The 24,178-nt window shown below is 39.6% G+C and overlaps 1 protein-coding gene across 7 annotated transcripts in view; it reads right to left on the bottom strand.

Annotated features, from left to right (window-relative positions):
- Nucleotides 1-24,178, bottom strand: part of FAM135A (family with sequence similarity 135 member A) — a 97,572-nt gene that overhangs the window by 46,149 nt on the left and 27,245 nt on the right. For 4 of the 7 annotated variants that reach the window (XR_003762024.2, XM_039912308.1, XM_029072107.1 and 1 more), the window contains exons 5-10: nucleotides 10,945-11,084; nucleotides 10,767-10,837; nucleotides 10,149-10,322; nucleotides 7,200-7,326; nucleotides 6,797-6,950; nucleotides 3,434-3,511 (exon numbers count right to left, since the gene is read on the bottom strand). Coding sequence is in view for 6 of the 7 variants with exons in the window: in XM_039912308.1 (XP_039768242.1) it covers nucleotides 3,434-3,511; nucleotides 6,797-6,950; nucleotides 7,200-7,326; nucleotides 10,149-10,322; nucleotides 10,767-10,837; nucleotides 10,945-11,084 (744 nt within the window). In the remaining variant the exon portion in view is untranslated. Of the gene's footprint in view, nucleotides 1-3,433; nucleotides 3,512-6,796; nucleotides 6,951-7,199; nucleotides 7,327-10,148; nucleotides 10,323-10,766; nucleotides 10,838-10,944; nucleotides 11,085-24,178 lie in introns of those variants that run through there. The other 3 variants (XM_029072113.1, XM_029072125.1, XM_029072128.2) reach the window with 2 other exon arrangements.

Genomic DNA, 24,178 nt, shown 5'->3' with positions numbered 1-24,178 from the left:
ATTAAGACTAATATGAAGAAATAATAATAATTATAATAATAATAGTATTTGTTAAGCACTTACTATGTTTCAAGAACTGTTCTAAGCACTGGGGAAAGATACAAGCTAATCAGGTTGGACACAGTCTCTGTCCCACATGGGGCTCACCGTCTTATTCCCCATTTTACAGGTGACGTAACCGAGGCACAGAGAAGTTACTTGACATGCCCGAGGTCACACAGCAGACAAGTGGTGGAGTTGGATTAGAACCCACATCCTTCTGACTTCCCGGCCGTTGTGGTATCTACTAGACCACACTGTTTACTGTTTCGATTTTATTTAAAATCCAAGTTAAGCATGTCAGATTATACACATCTCAATCCCAATTCTAACAGCTTGTACTATAAACAAGACTACGAGGGAAGGGGACTTAAGACACATTACAATTTGCATATTTGTATCTTTCAGTACTGATAATATTGGGATACATTAACATTGAAATATTGAATATGAGCCACATGGGATTAGTGGGTCATTTGCAAATCCCTCCAGCTATTTTTGGCAGCTACTGGATCTTAGCCTTGACTCGCTAACTGAATTCCCTCTAGACTATAAACTCACTGTGGGCAAGGAATGTGTCTGTTTACTGTTATATTGTATTCTCCCAAACACTTAGCTCAGTGCTCTGCACACAGTAAGCGCTCAATAAATACAGTGGAATTAATGAATTCCCAATCCATGCACTAAGTAATGATTCCTTGCACAAAGAAAGTGAGAAGTTGTATATGTGTTCTAGTCACCAATTTTGAATTGTTTTGTGATTCCTAATCCAAGAATAATGTTGGGGATAGAGCAATGGAGAGCAAAGCTCTTCAGGCAACAACCCACCCTACCACCACAGAGGAGGTACCGCCTCAGAGAAGCAGTGTGTCCTAGCAGAAAGAACGCGAGCCTCGGAGTCAGAGGATGTGGTTTCTAATCCTGGCCCTAAAACATGTCTGCAGTGTGACCTTGGGGAAGTAGATTCCACTTCTCTGTGCCTCAGTTACCTTAACTGAAAATGGGGATTTTACATGTGTCCTACATGTGAGCCCCTTGTAGGACAGGGGCTGTGTCCAACGCGATTACCTTGTATCTACTCCAGTGCTTAGAACAGAGCTTGGCACATGCTCTGTAAGCGCTTAACAAATACCACAATTATTATTATTAGGTAATGGATGGAAGTGGGAGATTGTGAGGGAAATACATTACGCCAGGCGTCTGCCCCTGAACACTCTCAGGATAAATTAAAGTTCTGGACTGCAGGAGACTGGTTATACCACATTGTATTAAAATATCTGGCCAAGTTTCCAATCAGGAATGATGGTTGAGTTTCAGTCTCAAGACATGAGGACCAAATAACTGAACACAGGAATTGATTAGTGACAGTGGCTTTGAAGTGCCTTTTGTACTCCCTGGCCCTTGCCGGCCACATTCCCACCGTGACATAGAGTTCATTGAGCCAACAGATGGGCAATGCCGAGCGCAGGCGTGCTCTTTGTCCAGCAAGCCAGCTACAGGCAAAACCCAGACTAGAACCTCGGTCTCCTGGTTTCCAGAGCAGCGTTCTATCCGCTGAACCAAGAGCAGGGCTGTCCTGGAATAGTACTGGGGTATTTTAAGCACCCTGCACAACTCAAATTGAAGTTTTCAGACCCTTTGAAAAACAGCCTACAGTAACCTCTAATGAATGCAAAAGGGTAGCTGTAAATGCCATTCTGCCCATCATGATAGCCAGCGGTAACAATTTTTAGTCACTCTGGTGCTTCAGCAACATTTTTATTGTTTCTTATACTTCTTCTATATCTCTGCCTTTCCCCTGGCACCTCATCAAGGTCTTCACCTTTCATACTTTGGTTCCACGATTGTTTCCATGCTACTGGAGAAATTCATTACGGATGCTAAAACAACCTCAGATTGAAGTACATTTACATTTACCAAAAACAGAGTCCCAGAAGTATTAATATGGACAGCTTTTTATCCTGTGAAGTCCAAGGGGACCCTTTTAGACAGCTACATGAAAGATGACAGCATAGTATTTTAAAGGATAAAACTTGAACTGCACCTTGCACAACTTAGCAGGGCACATTTTAAAATACCTCTAAATATAATCTTAATTTTGAAAGTAAATAAAATGTATTTCACCCCATCAATTTTAAATCTTTACTCTTTCCTGTAAAAATTTTCAGGCATTTGTTAAAAAAAAAAATTCAGTCTGTTTTCTTTAAGCAGTTTAGCCCATTTTAATCTCCTCTGAGCCATCTTTACCATGTAAACCTACAGAGAATAGATTTTTGTTTCCCTCTGTCAAATCACAAGCTTATAACTGTAAAGACCCTGACAAATATACACTATTTAAAAAAAGAAATAAGCTCCCACATTTCTGTTACTACTTTTAGTTTTGGAAATTAGGTGGATTTGCATACCTTCATAATGATATTCATTGAGAAAAATGCCAATAAAATGCATTTTATTGTCCTTATAAAATTTGTAATATTGTAAAGGCTACTTTAACCACATCACTTGTACAAGCACATTTTATGCTAGTTTACATATTTAAGCTATCATTTAATGTGATTTTATTAATAGGGACAACCTAATTAAAAGATCAAAATGAAAAGCCCAACTATAGCTACTTTAGTGGGTCTCCTGCAATGCTCTCTGCCAATGCATAAAATTGGAGTTTGACTTTAATCCAGTTTCTTATTAACAGGCTTGTCTATGATAGGTAATAAAGCAATCCCCAAATAGCAAATAAATGGGTTGGAAAAGGTTATCCAGGCCCCAGCATGGTAGCAGATTCCCTACCCCTGAATGCAGTTTAGGATACAGAGCAGGCCAGGAAAAGGAAATACAGTACAACCATGTATTCCTTGCTAGATTAGGAACCAAATGGAGAGTCTGGGGAGATATCTGCCCTGGTCTTCCTCTCCAGCTTCCAGGCTGGGCTCAACCTTCCCTCCTGCTGCTTATTGACCCTGCATCTCTATTCCTCACACCCCATTCTTCTAGCTTGGTTTCTTCAGTTCCAGGTAGCGGTCCCACAGACACAACTGCATTCTGAACCAAAGAGAGACTGGATAACCTTGGGATCCACATAGGTGGATAAACAAGACAGCATCATATGTGGGATTCTAGGAGAGGCACAGACGAGCCCTAGGCTTAAGGGTCCCTTTTTACATTGATCAATTCATGGCATAATATTGAATTTTTCATTTAAAAAAATTCAGTCAGTCCTTCCCAGTAGTGTTTGATATTCATTAAATCATCTATGCCTACTTAATAGGGTAGCAAAATCTACAGCTAAGTTGGGAGCGCATTAAAGTGATATACTACTTGTCATCAAAATTTACAACAAAATGCTTCAAACTAATAACAAAGCTAAGGGATTACATAACCTGATTTCAAAACATACCTAGATTGGTGTCCCTCTGGGTTCTTGGATATTTTCTTCTGAGAAGGCGTTCATAAAGGACGTGCATGCTGGCCTTGGCTAGTTATAAGGATTGCACACATGACTAGTTACTATACTCCTTTTTTAAAATTTGCTCTATTAGATTTTTCCTTAACATTAGTATTATTACTGGGTTAATAGTGCATTTAAATCAGAAAATTAAAAGAGACTTTGAGGAGAGTTGATAGGTTTATTAGATATTAAAGATGATGTACATTAAGGTTGGTGTTAGGAAGTTACATTGCTGAATTTAGTAAACATTTGAATCATAAAAGTTTATGAATGTCCTTGTAAATTAATTTGAATAAATATCAACCAAAATGTAGATCATAGAACTGTATGAAAAAAAAGGTGTAGTGAAGAATCAGGAGATAAAAATTTTAAAAGATTTGTTTTCCATAAGTTAAAAAGAGTATTGACAATATTTTTCAAAAATATATTTGAATTTCAATAACTAAAAGATTTTAATTTGAAAATTCAAAATGTAAAAAGGATAAGCAAACCTAATATGTTATAATAAAAAATTTTCTTTAAGACATTTTTTGACCTTTCATGTAATGATGCAAAACACTATTGGGATATGAAATAGCTCTTCCTTCCTACAATAGGTATTCATTTTCCAAAATGAAAAATGAACAGTGTTAGTAATTTTAGTATCTGCACTAAGAATTAGTCATTTTAAAAATGAAATGTAATTATACAGCACTTAAGTATTCTCTTAAAAGATACATGCATTAATTAAATTATACAATAATTTGCAATTGGAAAACAAAGGATTTAGGTAATAAAATGATACAGAAATAAAAATTCAAAATATCAATAAAATGCATATTGAAGAGGAATCTTATTGTACTAAGGAGCCCAAAAGATTCAAATACATGTTGCAAGTTACACAGCTTTATCTAAAAATTGGCGAAATTCAGTATTTTTGCTTGCTAACATTATGTTGAATTGTAGAAGTCTATTTTTCATTTTATAACAAAATATATTAGAAATATAATTGGGAATATTTTTTCCTTTCATGTCAGTGGCTGAGGTCTCAGACTCAACCTTAAGAACTAGATTAAGGTTGTAGACAATCATTTATGCTCTCAATTTTTAACTGAATTTTTAAAATGCTCCCATTGCTTATAGTTGTTGCCTCTGATCTGTTCCTGTTTTCTAAGCATCTACCTTTGCAAATATAGATTATGTGTCCACGTCTTGGAGCCTGTGTCTGAACTGATGACACTCGTATTTACCCCTGTGGTTAGGGCATTATAAACACCATAACTAACTACCAATTGAGTGCCAAATCAACTGATCTTTTATAAACACAATAAAACCAGCAAAAAAACCTCAATAAAAGGCCACTCAGTTAAATGTAATGATTGCTGGTTAAAAGATTTCTCCTTCACACTAGGATTAATTATTACTAGAAAGAGAATGAAAATTATATGGCTTATATTTTGGTTATTTGTTATGCTTTTAATGGAACAATCACACACAAATGCCAGTGTTTGTATGCACCCAGTGGAGTGAAGTAAGGACTGTGGATTCTTTTTGACCACAAAAGAACCAAAAGTAATGTTTTCTTCGAGCATGGGGTGAAGGGTAGAGAAGAGAGAGAGAGAGCGCGCATGCGCAAAATGAAAGCAAACCTTGAGCTTTCCCAATTACTGGCTCCCTCATACAACTGAAAATTTTACCCATAAAACATAAATGCTGACAAATGTATTTTCTGTGTTTTAGAACAGTACCCCATCTCTCTGAAACCAAGATGGGTTTTGTTAGTCTATTTTTAGCATCAGAAAAGCAAGGTCATCTTCGAATCAGAATTGAAATCAGAGATGCCAAGGGAAGTCCTCCTGCCTGGTGCTCTGACACATGCCATGGCTCCAGCCTCTGGGGATCAAACCTGAGCTTTCCCACGACCAAAGAGCACAATATTTTTCTCCCTTCCTTCTGCATTAGGCCCACAAAGGGGCAGAGAGCTTTGAGGAAGTCGAGAAGGCTAGAGAAAAGAGTGTTGAGATGTGAAGTCATGTGTTTCTCCCAAGCTTTCCTGTGGCTGGGAGGCAGTTACTTGATGGGGAAGATAAGAAAAGGGGCTGGGGGGACGGGAGGAGGGCCATGGCAGACTTTTTGTTGTAAAAATGTACTGAGTTTTCAATGGGTTAGTCCATGGCATGATTTTTGCCATAGACTCAATAAAAAGCAGGTTGCCTTCCCCAAATTATGGCCAACTACACAGGCACGTAGGAAACCTATTTTCTGACTTCCTTAGTTTTTCCACCGCCACCTTCCTGTGGCATATTTTGTATTTCTTGCTGTCATACTATTCTTTTCCAATTTGTTCTTTCCCCTTACTAACCCTCTTTTCACTCCTCCCCTGATACGTGGAACAGGAATCATTAGTTGACACTCCACCATACTCTCCACCTTGGATTCTGAATATAGGAATATGATATGTTTGACCTCTCTCATTTCACAGTTAGAAAGATCAGGTCCAAAAACAAATATTGTTTTGGGGAAGAGGCACTGAGGTTCACCTCTGTTGTTGTCAAAATTAAGGCAGATTAGTGATAATACAATGAGGTATCTAAAAATCACAAGGAAGCAAGACTATTAAAAAATTCAGGGAACTTGCAAATGGGTCTCTGTCAACCAACAGAACTGCATATAAAAGATAGGAGATGTGCTAACTTGTACATAAGAAGGCATCTGCATGTGCCAGATGCTCAAATAGGGGCATGGCAATAAATATATGTGGCGGACAAATAATTCTATGATGGTGTATGTTTGCTCCGTACTACTATCTGCTGGTAGTTATGTTAAAAATGATTAGTAAGTAACTCATGATGTTCAATCTCGAAGAGAGCTTTTCCACCATCTGTTGTTAGGGATAGATCTCGTAAAAAGTAGGAAAATTATACTTTTGGAAATTTTTCAGTGGGGTTAAAAAGTCTAATTTCTAAATTCTTTACTAACAAAATCTTACTTGAGTCGCAGAACCAAGGAACATGTGTTTTTACAATCATGCAGGCCACTATTTTAGATTTATCCTTTTTCTTACTTTACTGGGGGCTGGTAAGAGTGGAGAATGAGGGTCTCCCGTCAATATCCACTAGTATTCTCCCAAGCAGTTAGTACAGTGCTCTGCACATAGTAAGCACTCAATAAATATCACCAATTGATTGAAATATGCATCTGATCATATATAGATGGATACTGTAGTTTTATGTTAGAAGACGATACATAGAAGAAGAGAGTAAATTCAGAGCAATATGGAGAATCCATAGAAAAGATATGGAAGAAATATAAAAGATGTTACTTTCAACATACCCAATTCTATCCTTTGACAGGAGGGAAGCTCCTTGGTGACCATAATAAAATAGCTGTGCAATCCCTTGAATGCGAGCAATAAACTGGCACAGAGTGTGTAATGGAAGCTGTAGGCATGATGTAAGAAGGATTCCGCAACCATGAAACTGCAACCCTAGACAAAAATAATAACACCAGATTATACATGAGTGGAAACACTTTTTTTCCTATTAAAACCACTTCAAAACCACTGAATTCTCTCAACATGAAGGGTAGAATTTTTTTAAAATTCATTCAAGCAATACAAAGATACATAAAGAGAATCTTGAATTTTAGTTATTTGCTCTAAGCAATACATCCTTGACTTTTCTTTTAGTTAACAGTAATAGCAGAAACACAATTTGTAAAAGGACCATATTCTTACGTCTGACGATAACTGTTTTGTGTAGTTATTACCAAAGACCACGCTTTCAAGAGACGGAATCACAGAGTCCTTGTTTTGTACTGGAGCATTCCTATTTAACCAAGTGTTCTTGACTGGGCGAGGAAAGCTAGGGGAATAATTATTTTTGAATTACTATTTTGAATATTAACAGACAAACATATATGCTAAAGAAAAACATAAAGCAGATATTCAAATCAATATGAAGGAAGATAAATTTTGCTAGTTTCTGGTTTATAAGAGGATGTTGAAACAACTTTATCATTGTTTCGTTTAATTTTTTTTTTTAACACTGACAAGAAAAGAGACCCAATTTGGTACAAAATGTTTTTCTATGTAAGTGAGCCAGACACAGAAAGTCAGGAGACATGGGCTTTAGCCCTTTCCAGTTCTGCAAATGGTTTACAGAATCTGGGTATATCACTGGTGACTCTCTTCTCCTCCTTCCACCTACCTTCCTCAGAGGAATGTTGTGAGGTTTAGTGAGGATGTCCACAAATGACCTAGGGCACCATCAAAACACTGTATTTTTCAAGTGATTTTAGAAGAAATAATGCTGTATCTGTTATTCCATATGTCTTCAACATGAAAAATCACTCAATTTTTAATCACTTTTTATATCACAAATACAATGTTTGAGAGACAATTCCATTCATGAAGCAAGAGCTCTGCCAAGTTTTTTATAATTTACCAAACCGATCATTTTTGCTTGCTTGCCAGTTTTGCAAAAGGGCAAAGAAGGAGAAAAGGTAAATCAATTCCACCATTAGCACAAGCAGATTTCATTTGCAAAAATAAAATGTGTAACACTGCAAAGGAGGGAGCCACAAGGCAATGGTAAATTCCACTCGTTTCGACATGTTTTTCAGCATTGACTTTCAGGCATTATGATTAGCGAAAGCTATGTTCAAATTGAGAGGATAATACAGTGATACGTTTCCCATCGTACAAGACGGATGAGCTTCGATCCGGTCACAAAGACTTCATGACCTGAGGATCTGCTCGAAGGAATGAGTTAGAAGACTAGTGGTTTGTGCAGTCCCACTCGCGTTCTTTCATCCTTTCCAGATGTAGAGGAAACAGTAGAGTAGGAGAAATATATATAAATCATCTAGAAATTCAAAATTAACTTCAGCTAAGCAATTGCATCCATTGTTTGGTTGGTTAACTTTTTTAGATTAGATCTACCTAGAAAGCAAGATAAAGGGTGTCAGTCTTTGAGGACAAAAAAAATCAGTGGGCAAAAAAGGGACATATGTATTTAGGACAAACTTCTTGAAGCATGAACAGAGAGGAATATTACCCTTAATGACTCCTTTACCAGCACCACCAGCAAAAAGCTTTCCCCTTACCTCTCCTGCTCCCTCCCCCCCACCCATTAACTTCCCAATTTCACTTGAGAGAACTTTCCAAGAGGCAGAAAAAGGCAGGGATAGACGTCGCTGCATTCACAGCAGGTTCAATAGCCACAACAGAAGAAATATAAGGGACCAGGGCAGCCATGGCAGCGACCCCAGCTGTGGGAGGCACCTCATCATCTCTTCCAGCCACTAACCATAGCCAACAGTTAATCCTCCTGGCTTCTGATTCTGAGCCAAAAGAGTCTTCGCCTTGCAGTAATCGAGCTCTAGGGGATGAGCTGCCCCTTTCTCCTAATAGTCTGCGGCATAAATTGCTGCATTGCGAGAGGAAGCAGATATGTAACTCACTAAGGTCAGGTCAGGCAGGAGATCATAGCTCTACTTAATCAGGAGTGTCAAAATCAGCAACAGTAGTAACTCTGACTCGGTTTCCATAGGTGACTTGTAAATTTAGCCAGCTCAGCCTCAGTAGTCTTGGAAAACTGACGGACAAAACCATTCACTAACTACTACAACCATGGAAGCGACAAAGTAACTTTTTTTGCCTACTTTAACATCGGCACGTCCATATCCTAACTTTAGAACATAAATTCTTGGTCAAATTAGTTGATCACTCATTTGGGGGCAGTGTGGACCTTTTGATTTTTTAACTTCAAAGTATGATAGTGAGTTTTGTTACAATGTTAACAGATAAAATTCTCAGTTGGCTTCATGGTAAAGTGCACTGCATCTGAGATAGCACCGTCTAAGGCAAAATACAGATTGGTTAGTAAGCTCATAGTTCCATCTGTTTGGTTCCATACACATTTGCAAGTAAGTTCCCTGAAAGCATATAACAAATATTAAAAATTCATCAAAGAATGCAAAATCAAAGACAAGCCTGACAAAAATGGGAGTAAACCATCTAGATACTCTGCGGCAACTTTTGCAAAGAGCACTGACTGTCACCCTGGCTAAGGTACTCAGCTCAGGGAGCCTCAGCTAAAGAGAGACTGCAAAGGCTTGTTAGAACTGAATAACAAGACCTAAGAGGTTACCGAATTGGCATTATTCACACTGGAGAGATCTTTGATGCAATTAAATGTTTTGGGTTTTTTTTTTAGATATAAGAAGGGCTCCTTACACCAAACATGTTCTTTCCAGCCAGCTATTCTTTACCTCCACTGGGGATAGAGCAAACTGAAATTAGCTTTAACTGCATTATAAGATATTTATGTTGAATAAGACTTTTCTTTCAGAGTTATAAAAGCTGAGATGCACTTGAGGAAGACTAGGGGCTCTCCTCTGGGGGCTTTTCAAAATATTAATTCAATCATATTTACTGAGCGCTTACTGTGTGCACAGCACTGTACTAAAATCTCCATCTATTAGAGATGATCTAAGACTGCATATTCAAATGATCAGATCCTATTACACATTAGCTTAAATTAAAATGAACATATTCACACACGTATAGAGTTTATAAATCGGTATAATCTTTACCCAGTTCCCTCCTATATCAGGGTATCTTTCCCAAGTTAGAACTTCCTTCTTATAAAGCAATGAAAACACTGCAATAATATAAGTTTACCTTATTAGTGGCTGGTGTAGTGCAACCAATGATGCGTGGACTGTGACAGACACAACAGAGAGGTGGAAGTAATCAAACATAACATTTACATGATGATGAAGGCCTCGATGGAGGCTAAAGTGCAGCTTCAAAGTTCGGCTACTTATTAATTGCAAAGAGCTCAGGTCATCCGTCCTGAAAAAAGAACACATTTATGCACAAGATTTTGAATGAGAACAATTTGGAAGAGGTGGTATTATTTTAGTGGAACTTAAAATGCCCTCCAAAATGAGACAGAGAGTTAAGATTGCATTATCAATCAACGGTATTTACTGAATGCTTACTATGCTCTGCACTAAGTGCTTGGGAGAGTACAATTCAACAGAAGTAGCGGACACCTTCCTTGCCCACAACCATCTTACAGACTAGAGGGGGGATGCAACGGACATTTAGCAAGGTATATCAAATTATAGGTTTTCACTTTAAGTACGAAATACAAAATTCGGTACACATATCCAACTCTCCTAGGATTCTGGTGAGACCTATCTCCACCGTTCTCTTTTTCACTTTTGATATTGATTTTTTGAGGTTTAAGAACCAATAAGAGGGAGATGCGAATTCTGAGAAGGAAGCACTTACGAATAATCCGTGTCCGTGAAGTGTAGATCTAAAGACAGTAGGAAATTCATGTCATTAAGAGACTCTTCGATCTGCAAAGAAATAATGCATTGTAAATACACTGACGATTTCCATGAACTCTCAGCCTTTAACATATGAATTTGGGCTTTCCATATGATAAACCTGAATGCATGTTTACCTTTTTTTCATCCAATAGCATTTTAATCTTGAAGATCATAACATCATTAACAACAATTTCCTCATTTTTATAAAGAATTTGAAATGTCTTGCTGCAAATTACAGTATCATGAACTGAAGCTGGAAAGGCTAGATCCAAACCTGAAAAAAAAATATAGTTAACCAAGAATATAGCAAAAATGAGGCATTGTGTTTTCTTGTCTGATTTTTGTTAAAAACCTGTATTTAGCACCATACAATGGAATAATTAGAACCTCAATCAATCAATAGTATTTACTGAGCACTTACTGTGGGCAGAACACTGTACTTAATGCTTGGGAGAATACAACAGAATTGGCAGACAATCCCTGCCCACATGGAGTTTAGAGCCTAGAGGTGGGGAGACAGACATTACAATAAATTACAGATATGTGTTGTGGAGCTGAGGGTGGATGAATATCAAGTGCTTAAAGGGTACAAATCCAAGTGCTAGGGTGACAGAAGGGAGAGGAAGAAAGAAGGCTAGTCAGAGAAGGTCCTCATAATAAGGCTTTGAAGGTGGAGTTAGTGGTCGCCTGTTATACATGAAAGGAGAGGGAGTTCCAGGCCGGAGGGAGATCATGGGCAAGGAATCGGAGACAAGCTAAACAGGACTGGGGTAGAGTGCGTAGGTTGGCTAAAGGAAGATGTCAGCGTAGTAAGATAGGAGAGGGTGAATCAAGTGTTTTAAGCCAATAACGAAAAAAAAAAAACCAAGGTAATCCCTGGTAGTTCTTGAGTAGGGAAATGTGTACTTGAACGTTGTTTAGAAAAATGATCTGGGCAGCAGACTGAAGTGTGGACTGAAGTTGGAAGAGACAGAAGGCAGGTAGGTCGGTGAGGAGGCTAATGCAGTAGACAAGGTGGGATATGTTAAGTTGTTTGGACTACTGCAGTAGCCATTTGATTGGAGATGAAAGAACAGAGATTATGTTTAAGATTGATGAACATGTTCAATTTTCCCAAATAAAATGAACATGTAAATCCATTTCAACCAAATTGATTTGGTTGTTATTTCCTGGCTCCCATTAGCTCTTAGTAATGTCTATCTTGCTTTCTTCTCCTTCTTTAGACCACAAGTTCCTTAAGGGTAGGGAGCATGTCATTGGCTTTTATTCTGCTCTCCCATGTGCTTAGTACAGAATTCAGCTCCCAGTAGGTGTTCCACATTGTTGGCTTGATTTACCTGGAGTGTGTTCTTCAGAAATGGTAGATTTCAGTAACTACTAGGTTTCCAGAAAGGCTCAGTTATTGAACTGTTCGACTGCATTGTCAAGAATAACAAATCATGTTTACACAACACAAAATTTTGTCATCAATACTCTGTACAAATGAACAACCATTTCCTTCCTTACCTAACGAGCCTGAGTTGATCTCCCATGGAAGAATGAAGTTTACGCTGTTCTAGAGTTTTTGAAAGACGCTAGCTAAGCCTACAAAGCTACCTGGGGCATTATGCTACAATTTAAGCCACCATTAACTTTATAATTAGTTGGAATTGGGACTGCATCCCGGAGTGAAGGCTAGATATGCTTATTGCCTAGAGTCTTTGGATTCCAAAGATCAGAACTGGGCACTCCCAGTTGGTCACTTGGACCAAAATTTAAATTCCCTTTAAACCAGTCACGCTGTTTCCCATGGGCAGCAGCATCAGCTCTCCTCCACACCATCAAGGAGACCCCATCCCATCCTATTTTCCACCACCCTGCTGGGAAAGAGAATAGCACTTGCAGCATGAAGCCTCCTTAAAACCTCAGGATGGTAAGTGGCCATGGTAGCTGTTGTTTCAGGTATGCTGTGTGTGGACTGTGAATTTTTTTTCTTATGGCTTTTGTTAAGCACTTACTATGTGCCAGGCACTCTACTAAGCACCAGGGTAGATAAAAGACAATCAGATTGGACATAGTCCACATCCCACATGGGGCTCAGAGTCTCAACCTCATCTTACAGATGAGGGAACTGAGGCACAGAGAAGTTAAGTGACTTGCCCAAGGTGACACAGCAGACAAGTGACAGAGCTGGTTTAGAAGCCAGGTCCTTCTGACTCCCAGGCCTGGGCTCTATCTTCTAGGCCACGTTTGGATCGGACACAGTCCCTGTCCCGCATGGAGCTTACAGTCTAAGTAGGAGGGAGGACAGGCAGTGAAACCCCATTTTAGAGTTGAGGAAACTGAGGCACAAAAGTGAAGCAAGCTCTTTCAGCTAAAGCTCCCTACTGACTCTTGTTTTTATTTTGCATATTGTGTATCTGTCAATTAATCAATGCTATTGAGTGCTATATGCAAGCACTGTTCTAAGCACTTGGGAGAGTATAATTCAAGAGAAATAGCAGACATGTTCCCTGTCAATAGTGAGCTTAATGTCCAGAGGAACTGTCCTGGTATCTTATTCTGTTTAAATGCTTTTTTAATAATAATTGTGGTATTTGTACGCGCTTACTATGTGCCAGGCACTGTATTAAGCGCTGGAGTGGATACAAGGAAACTGGGTTGGACACAGTCCCTGTCCCGCATGGGGTGCACAGTCTTAATCTCCATTTTACAGATGAGATAAGTGAGGCACAGAGAACTGAAGTGACTTGCCCAAGGCCACCCAGCAGATAAGTGGTGGAGCAGGGAGAAGAACCCGTGACCTTTTGATTCCCAGGTCAGTGCTCTATCCACTATTCCATGCTGCTTCCCTTTATTGTGTCTTATTCCCAATATGACTGATTTGAGTCCTCTCTGTCACCTTTATTCATCCACTAAAGGGACAAAGGTCCACATTCGACTTTGTACAACTCTTTCTCAGTGTTTAATACAGTGCTCTGCGTACAGTAAACACTGAAAAATGTTACTACTACTATGGCCACAATGGATTTTACTATTATGATATGTATATCTGTAATGTATTTATTTATATTAATGTCTCGCTCATCCTCTAGGTTATAAGGTTGTTATGGGTAGGAAAAGCACCTGTTTATTGCTACATTATACTTCATCAACTGTTTTGTACAGTGCTTTGCATACTCTAAGCATTCGATAAATAACTGAATGAATATTCAATAATGAAAAATAACTGTGTTATCTGTTAAGCGCTTACTGTATGCCTAGCACTGTACTAAGTTGCTGGACAGATATAAAATGATCCATTTACACATGGGGCTCACAGTCTCAGAGGTATTGAGGGGCTCACAGTCTAAGAGGAACAGGTATTGAATCTCCAATTTGCAGTACAGAGAAGGTAGATGACTTGCTGAAGGTTACACAGCAGGCAAACAGCAGAGTTGGGATTAAAACCTAGGTTTTCCGATTTAGGCCTGTACTCTTTCCACTAGGCTGTGCTGCTTCCCTGTTTGTTAAGTATTTACTCTGTGTCAAGCACTATTCTAAGGTACATCAATGGCTGATAATCTAAAGAGAACTAAAGAACTTTCACAGGCTAAGAAGCTGCCAAACACAAACTTATATCTATTTAATACACACACACACAACTTGACCTTTGCGCTCAAGGAAAAAGCACTGATTGTCAAGTTCATATAGAATGTGTATGCATCACTTAAACAAAAACCAACCCAAAGCTTCATATTTAAATAACAACAATAATCACAGAAATAGTTTCTGGGAACGTGTGCTTGAAGCTAAAGTGTACTTTCTTTCAACCTCTTCTTCTGGGTGGAAGAGAGGATTGATTCTAGGATTGGGAGACCAAGTGCTTTTGAAAGAATTCTTGGGTTAAAAAAAATATACATATTGGGTGAAGGACCAAGTGGACACAGAGGATAATAAGTAAGGAATGTGACGGCTTTCTCTCCCCTTGAGTTTAGGTGCAACTCCCCCGCCATCTGTATCTGAGTGTTATTTTCTCCTCCACTCAGGTAATCTCTGTCTAGGTCATCTGCCTCGCTCCCCATTTCTCCCTTTTTCCTTAAAGCCTTTTCAAGCTAAACCTAATAGCCAATCCTGACTAATATAACCAAAAATGGAGAAAAAGATGTAGACTGGAGAAAAAAAAGAGTAAAGAGGGGAGTGATATGCACACAGAGGTGACAGGTTATGGTCGCAAATTGGTGAGTAGAAGGGAGGGGATGATTCATTTTCTTCATCCTGGAGAATCAAATTTTAATCAGCTAACCAAGGATAGTTGTTGGATGCTAGAGAGAGTACAATTCAATTGAGTGAACAGACACAATCCCTACCCACAAGGAGCTTGTAGACCAGAGCGGGAGACAGACATTAGAATACATTACCAAGACCTGCCGGTTTCACCTTTACAATATCGCCAAGATCCGCCCTTTCCTCTCCACCCAAACGGCTACCTTACTGCTACGGGCTCTCGTTATATCCCGGCTAGACTACTGTGTCAGCCTTCTCTCTGACCTCCCTTCCTCCTCTCTCGCCCCGCTCCGGTCTATTCTTCACTCCGCTGCCCGGCTCATCTTCCTGCAGAAACGATCTGGGCATGTCACTCCCCTTCTTAAACAACTCCAGTGGCCTATCAACCTCCGCTCCAAACAAAAACTCCTCACTCTAGGCTTCAAGGCTCTACATCACCTTGCCCCTTCCTACCTCTCCTCCCTTCTCTCTTTCTACCGCCCACCCCGCATGCTCCGCTCCTCTGCCGCCCACCTCCTCACCATCGACCCCTGGGCCACGTCCTCCCGCGGTCCTGGAACGCCCTCCCTCCTCACCTCTGCCAAACTGATTCTCTTCCCCTCTTCAAAACCCTACTTAAAACTCACCTCCTCCAAGAGGCCTTCCCAGACTGAGCTCCTCTTCTCCCTCTACTCCCTCTACCACCCCCCCTTCACCTCTCCGCAGCTTAACCCTCTTTTCCCCCCATTTCCCTCTGCTCCTCCCCCCCTCCCTTCCCATCCCCTCAGCACTGTACTCGTCTGCTCAACTGTATATATTTTCATTACCCTATTAATTTTGTTAATGAAATGTACATCGCCTTGATTCTGTTTAGTTGCCATTGTTTTTACGAGATGTTCTTCCCCTCGACTCTATTTATTGCCATTGTTCTTGTCTGTCTGTCTCCCCCGATTAGACCGTAAGCCCGTCAAACGGCAGGGACTGTCTCTATCTGTTGCCGACTTGTTCATTCCAAGCGCTTAGTACAGTGCTCTGCACATAGTAAGCGCTCAATAAATATTATTGAATGAATGAATGAATGAATACATTACAGATGGATAGGTACATAAATGCTGTGGATGGGGTGCAAATCAAAGTGCTTAAAGGGTAGATCCAAATGCAGAGGTGTCGCAGAGGGAAGGCAAAAAGTGGCAGTGAAGGCTTAGTTAGGGAAGGCCTTTAAGATGACTGTGTCAATATCCTAGTAGATAGAGTGCTTGCTGTAATGTTCATAAGCTTCCCAAAGGGCGCTTTCACCTGGATTTATGTTTTTATTTCTAGACTGTGAGCCCGCTGTTAGGTAGGGATTGTCTCCATCTGATGCCAAATTGTACTGTCCAAGTGCTTAATACAGTGCTCTGTAAGCACTCAATAAATATGACTGAATGAATTTATGTTCTTTTCACCATATATTCTGCACACCTGTTGGCTATTATTATTATTACTATTAAGGTATTGGTTAAGTGTTGGGATTACTACAATTTAATCAGGTTGGAAACAGTTCCTGTCCTACATGCAACTTGCAGTCTAAGTAAGAAGGAAAACAGGCACTTATCAGCATTTTACAGATGAGGGAAATGAGGCACAGAGGAATTAAATGATTTGCCCCAGATCACAGAAAAGTCAGAATTGGCAGAACCAGTATTAGGACCCAAGTCCTCTGACTCCCAGGCCCATGCTCTTTCCAGAAGGCCACACTGCTTCTTCACCTATATAATTTTAAATTGCTATAGCAAAGGCTCGAAATATTGCAATAAGAAAAAAACACCACTTTGCAAAATCACTTTCGGTATTTACAATAGCATTTCTTGAAGAAAATTCAAAGAGAAATATAATTCCTCATTTGTGATCTTATTACTAACCTGTGCTAACTTCATCCAGCATTGATTTCCTACCTGACTAATAGTAGGATCTGAATTCAATAAAGCAATCAATGGTATTTATTCAGCATTTACTGTGTGCAGAGCACTGTACTATGTGCTAGAGGCGGTCCAGTAGAATTGGGAGGCACAATGCCTGACCCTAAGGAGCATACAGTCTAGCGAGGGACACGGACATTAAAACAAAGGTACGTAAGGGAGGCTTCCGAGTATAAGGCCATTACATAAATGATGTGGGTGTGGGGTAAATACCTAAATGCTAAAGGAGTGGGATTAAGGGCATGGGTGAGGCAGTAGGGAGGGACAGATAGGGTGGGAGGAATCTGGATTAAATTGAACTATAGCATTTCTATGATTGGTATTCATTTTCGAAGACGGTGATTAATTTTACTCGTCTCAAATAATAGCAGATAATGGTTTTTATTCCTTAAAATTCAAAGTAGAAGACTAGGGAGCTTATTATGCAACTGCCTTCCAAAATCTGCTCAGAGCTTTCACTAACATTCACGGTTTGAAATTAGGTCCAACTTTGTAGAACACTACAACCTTTATCATGAGTAGAAAGGGAAATTTTTTTTGAATTTCCTATCTGCCTAAATCACAAGACTGGGAGTCCTGTAGTGACATAATAATCTATTTTCAATAATAACTAACACTGTTCTTCATGACTGATGGATCCTTAACCAGACTATCAGCACATCTGGAAAGGACATGAATGAAATGAGATGACTGCATTACATTACTCAATTCTCCCTACCCCTTCCCCATCCTAAAATTCGTGTAGTCCAAGGGCATATAAAACTGAAGATAGTAGCATTAATTAGGATTAAATATGACTGCATCACTAAATACACAGCAGCAGTAACTCTCACATCCAGACTCCATTATTTAGGAGTTGCTGTGCATACATTTCTGTGGTATAACTCTCCTTAAAAGCACATGCTGAGTATAAATTAGAAGGTAAATCAGAATGTGTCTACCAACGAGTTTAATGTATCGCACTCTCCGAAACACTGCTTTTGCACCCAGTAAATGCTCAGTAAATACAAATGATTGATTGGTGGAGAATGCACTTAGCTACAGAGATCAATGATATCATAAAATGGATAATGAGCCCAGTAACCTCTAACTAGACGTTCTGACGAGACATCAAACTAAACAGAAAAGAAAAAACTCCTTACCTTTTCAACCAAACCCTATCCTTATCCTGTCCGTATCTTTCCAATCACTGTAGACGATAATCACTATCCTACCTAACTCGCAAGCCCATAAACTTGGTATTGTCCTCACTCATCTCTCTCATTCAACCCACATATTCAGTGTTACCAAATCCTATCAGTTACAATAATAACTGATATTAGTATTTTTAAGCACTCAGCATGTGCCGAGCACTGTTTTAAGTGCTGGGGTAGATTCAAGATAATCAGGTTGGACACAGCCCCTGGTCCCACATGGGGCTGTCTTAATCCCCATTTTACAGATGTGGTAACTGAGGTACAGCGAATTTAAGTGATTTGCCCAAGGTCACATTGCAGACAAGTGGAAGAGCCAGGATTAGAACCCAGGTTCTTCTGAATCCCAGGCCCATGCTCTAACCACTAAGTCATGCTGTTTCCCCTGTTCTAGCTTCATGATATCGTTAAAATTTTCCCTTTCCTCTCCATTCAAGCTGCTACTCGGGTGATCCAAACATTTCTTACCCCATCTAGATTCCTGCATCCGGCTCCTCGCTAATGTCCCTGCCTCTTGTCTCCCACAACTCTAGTCCATACTTCGCTCTGCTGCCTTGATCATTTTTCTAAAACAACGTTCAGTCCATGTCTCCTGACTTCTCAAGAACCTCCAGTGGTTGCCCATCCACCTCTACATCAAAAAGAGACTCTGTACCATAGGCTTTATAGCTCTCAAACAGCTACTAATACAATCTCCTACTAAAGACCAGCCTGCACACTTCACTCATCTCACCTATCTCACTGCCACCTCCTCCCCATACGATCCCTCTGGCCTGGAACTCCCTCCCCCTCCACACACACCAGACCACTCTCCCCACTTTCAAAGCATTACTAAGGTCACAACTCCAAGAGGCCTCCCTGAATAAAGCCCTCTTTTCCCTGATTCCTTCTACCTTCTGCATCATCTATGCAATTGGATTTGTACCATTGGGTATTTGTTATTCATCTCGGCCCCACAGCCCTTATGTATATATCTGCAAATTATTTATTTTCATAAATAAATATGTCTCACCCTCTAGACTCTAAGCTGGCTGTGGGCAGGGGATATGTCTGCCAACACTGTTGTACTATACTCTCCCAAATGCTTAGTTCAGTGCTCTATAAACAATAAGTGCTCAATAAATACCACTGATTGAAGCGACCAGTGGCAGAGGTGGGATAGAACAAAAGTCTCCTGACTCCCAGTTCCATGACCTTTCTACAAGGCTATGAAAGGTAACGATGACAGAGGATGACAGCTTCAAATAATCTCTATACAGTCTGTATTTCATCTGTAATTCATCTTGCCACCTTCTAAGCAGATAGCACATAAATGCAACTATTTCAACTATCCATAAGTTACATATTCATACTGGCCTTTCTCCCATATATTCAAATATTAAGTTTTACTATTTCTTATGGACAATTCTAGAACATGTGTTTTCACTGTACATCTTGGATAGAGCATGATAGAAGAGGTAGGGATAGCTTTAGCAAAACACAAATAGACGTAAATATAAGATGATTGTGTAATTCAAAGTGGATGGACACATCTGAATGAACCTGGACAGAACGTAATTCGATGCAACTTTTCCTAAAATGGAATAATAATAGTAATGGTGGTATGCGTCAAGTGCTGACTATTCGGTAAGCATTGAGGTACCCACTGGTGTGGGTACAAGATAATCAGGTCAGTCACAGTCCCTGTCTCCCATTTGAGTTCACAGTTTCTACAGGAGGGAGAACAGGTACTGAATCCCTATTTCACAGATGAAGAAATTGAGGCAGAGCCAGAATTAGAGCTCAAGTCTTGTGACTCACAGGTCCGTGCGCTTTCCACTATGACACACTACATTCTAGGAGAACTGGCTCTACTTTGCTTGAAAAGACGGTAAGAAGAGGGAGGCAGAACTGAGACAAGGAGGAAGCAAGCCAAAGAAACATCATAAAAGAATGAGAATAATGAGAGTGGGAAAAAAAGGAAGATATAGTTAATAGAGTTCAAGGAATTTAAACTTTAGAGAGAGAGAGAAATGTAAGGAATAACATGAAAACAAAATACAAAGAGCATATTAAAATGGTATTCGGGTCAAATGCATAAAAAAGCCCAAGGGGGAGAAGCTCTTCCACTGTCCTCTATGCAGTAATCTATGTATTAAAAGTTAAATAGATCCCATCCTGGGCAGTTTAATATATAATACACTGAGGCAGAAAACTTTCCATTAGCATAGAAATGTATAAGATGATGAAATTTACAGCAACTTGAGTAACTACAAATGATGCCAATTGTATATCAGATTAAGTCACTCATAATAATATGTACAATCATATGCCATCTACATATATAGACTTTAATTGTACCAAACTGAATGTACAACTAAAATCAAGGTGTCATCCATTTCAGTACATTATAACCCGGTTGTATTTTACATCTGTACTGTACTTTTTATTTTACTTGTTTCCTGTAACAATACATGACAAAGCTGTCTACAAGTGTGCTCAATAAGCCAAATTTGGGTTTACTGGTTACCAAAGATGGCATTATTATACCAAAAAATGATAGAATTTTAGTCTATACAATGTTGAATTAAAATCAATGTCTAGAATCAAAGAATAACATTTAATGTGAAAGGTCATTTAGTTTTCCATACCTTTGGGGATGGTCCATACCTAATCTACTTTGGACCACAGAAATTCTATGGTTTTAAATAATCAGAGATGGATACGTCAGCTCCCTCAGTACCTCTAAGGAACAGCCCTGAATATTCTCATTGGCCTCCCTGCCTCCTGTTTCTCCCTACTCCATTCAACCCTTCACTTTGCTGCATTGATCATTTTTCTGAAAAAAAAGTTCAGTCCACATCTCCCCTATCCTCAAGCGCCTCCAGTGGTTGCCCTTCCACTTCCACATCATACAGAAATTCCTTACCACTGGCATTAAAGCACTCAATCAGCTTGCTCCCTCCTACCTTTTCTCGATATCTCCTACTACAGTCCTGCCTACACACTTTGCTCCTCTAGCACCACTATGCCCCTATCTTGTCTGTTTCACTGCCAAACGCTTTCCCACGTTGTACCTCTGGGCTGGAACTCCACCCCGCTCCACGTATGCCAGATCACCACACCCCCTACTTTAAAGCCTTACTGACGTCACATCTTCTCCAAGAGGTCTTTGCCGATTAAGCCCTCTTTCCCGCGCACTCCCTCTCCCCTCTTTGTCATCTATGTACTTAGATCTGTACAGGATGGACCTTTGGGCATTTGTCATTTGCCCCATAGCAATTATATATATACATATATATATAACCATAAATCGTGTATTGTGATTTATTTATATTGTCCGTCTCCCCCTCTAGACTGTAAGGTCACTGTGGGTAAGGAATGTGTCTACCAACTCTGTTGTACAAAAATCTCCCAAGTGCTTAGTGTAGTGCCTTGCACCCAGAAAGCACTCAGCAAATATCATTGATTCTGATGGTACAATAATTAAATGATGACAGAATTTATCTCTTTGCACTAGACAGAATTTATCTTTTGCACAAGTAAAACAATAAAACTACTCAAAATCACCGTGCTGAATGTCAATGAGCACATTAGCTGAGTTTCAAAATCATGAGGAGCTGAGAGCGACAGAGAGGCACACTACTTGCTTTTCTATTTCCACTTAGCTCCTCCTTCTCTCTCCCACCAACCATATGAGCTACTTAACAGAGGCCAGGGAAAGCACCACGTAAGACCTACTGGAAGTCCTTCTAGTGCTAGGGTTTAGAGAAGGGATACTTAGCCTAACCATTAGAGCCTGAAGACTTACTGTCTACTAGGCAGGAAGCACTGAATGCAGCCACCAAGCACCTCCCTGGCAAAAAGCAAGAGACCAACCATGATGTGGTCTATTTGCTGTAAGGACAGAGCCACCCCCTAACTTTCTGCTCATCCAGTGGAAAGAGCTCTATCTGTTTTGTTCCTGCATATTAAGCTCTGTCTTTTTTATCTTTGCTTTCCTATTTCTGCTGCTTTTTTCTGTCTGTAGTCTCCTTTTCACTTTTACTATTATTCTAACTGATGAAACATAGAAAAACGTTCAGTTTCTTAAAAAAAAATGTAGCTCTTTGGAGGTAAGATATTCTAAATACACAATACAAGGTTGAATAAATCATTGTTTCCCATACAATAGGACTGGAAATATCACTGCAATATTCTAAAGGCTCGCACAGTCTGACATTTGTCCTATGAATCTGCCATAACAAGTAAAAGACTACCACACCCTATGCACACCTACAAGACATTTCAATCACGTAAAACAACCTTTCGTAAGTAATATCAAAGCCCAGAAACTGGTTTCATAGCAATGACAGTCTAACCCTGGATTATGTTTGTGGAAACAAAAATGAGTTCTCTAAAAATGAAAACATGAGTTTCTACACCCTTATGTTTGTAAAAATATAAGTAAGATGCATAATACTGCTGCCTGGCAAATAATTCTAACTTGCCTCACATAGGTGTGTTTTTCAGATTTTTTTTTTAAATGGTACTTTTAAGCACTATGTGCCAGGCACTGTACTAAATGCTGGGATTAGAACCCAAAACTGGGATTAGAACCCAGATCCTTTGACCCCTGTGCTCTTTCCAAAATGCTGATACTTCAGCTTTGTCATGTCAAGAATCCACTTTTTTGTTCAAATCTTTTGAAAATAGAAGAATAAAGCTTATCTTTTACCACACACTTGCCTAAAATGAATAAGCACATTTTTGGCCAAACTTCATAACCATAGTTTCCTCATTTTTTCCTCTCATATTATGATGATGGGCACATCAACAAAGAAGATGTAATAATTTTGTCTGGACACACATATCCTCATAAATGATTAAAGTAACAAGTGGACTGGTTGCTCTAAGGGTTTCAAGCTGCCACACGAAAATATTTTATGATCCAAACTGTACAGCAAAGTCTAAAAGTCTCCAAGAAACAGAAAAAGTAGATATGAGAAAAACACTGACAAGATGATTAACATACTGGCTAAGGTAGCATTCTTACACCACCTTGGAAAAGAATCCAAGCTAACTCCCAGGCCACACCCTGTAATTGTGAAATTTAGGAGTGATGATCAGTTACTAGATCCTAAAGCTTAGTCATTACAATGATAAGTCATACTCTGACACTGTCAGAATGTTAAGTAAAATCTCTCTAAATTTTACTCATTTTTTCCCAGGAGTGATGATGATACATACAGAACCATCCACTATCTCTCACCAGGTCTCTCTATGACAATCGGCAAACAAAGCTAGACAGCCCATCTGAGGCCATGGGACAGAATATCTGTAAATGCCTGTGTGCAGTAGCAGGCACTGCTGTGCCTTAGCCCGCTTTCCCCACCCAGCACATAACCCCCCAGGAACCCTGAAGCACTAACAGATGATGAAAATGCCTCTACGTGGGTGTTTGAATATGAATAAGATATGATCTGGATGATTCAGCGCTAAAAAAAAAGGGATATTGGTTAAAATACTTTTATGTTGCAAAAAAATTCCAAAAGAGAAAAAAAAGTTTCACTGCCAAGAAACACCACATTCCAGGAACATCCCAAGCATCAGGTACAGAAAATAAGAAGAAGAAGGAGAAGAAGAAGAAGAATTATGGTATTTGTTAAGCATCTACCATGTGCCAGGCACTGCACTAACTGCTGGGGGTAGATACAAGCAAATTGGGTTCGACACAGTCCCTGTCCCATGTGGGACTCACAAGTCTCCAACCCCATTTTACAGATGAGGTAACAGGCACAGAGAAGTTAAGTGACTTGCCCAAGCTCACACAGCAGACAAGTTATGGAGCCGGGATTAGAACAGATGACCTTCTGATTCCCAGGCCCATGCTCTATCCACTACACCATGCTGTTTTTGAAAATGCTGTTTATAAATTTACCGCACCTCATCTGTTCCACAGAACCACGGAAGAAGCCTGGCACACAACCTATAGCGTATGCTAAGACACAGAAAGAAGCACCAGTTTAAGCTTG

Source organism: Ornithorhynchus anatinus, chromosome 1 (genome assembly GCF_004115215.2).
Source record: "Ornithorhynchus anatinus isolate Pmale09 chromosome 1, mOrnAna1.pri.v4, whole genome shotgun sequence".
NCBI classification, from domain to species: Eukaryota; Metazoa; Chordata; class Mammalia; order Monotremata; family Ornithorhynchidae; genus Ornithorhynchus; species Ornithorhynchus anatinus.
Note: the sequence above shows the minus strand (reverse complement) of the source record. Positions and strands in the feature narration are given on the sequence as shown.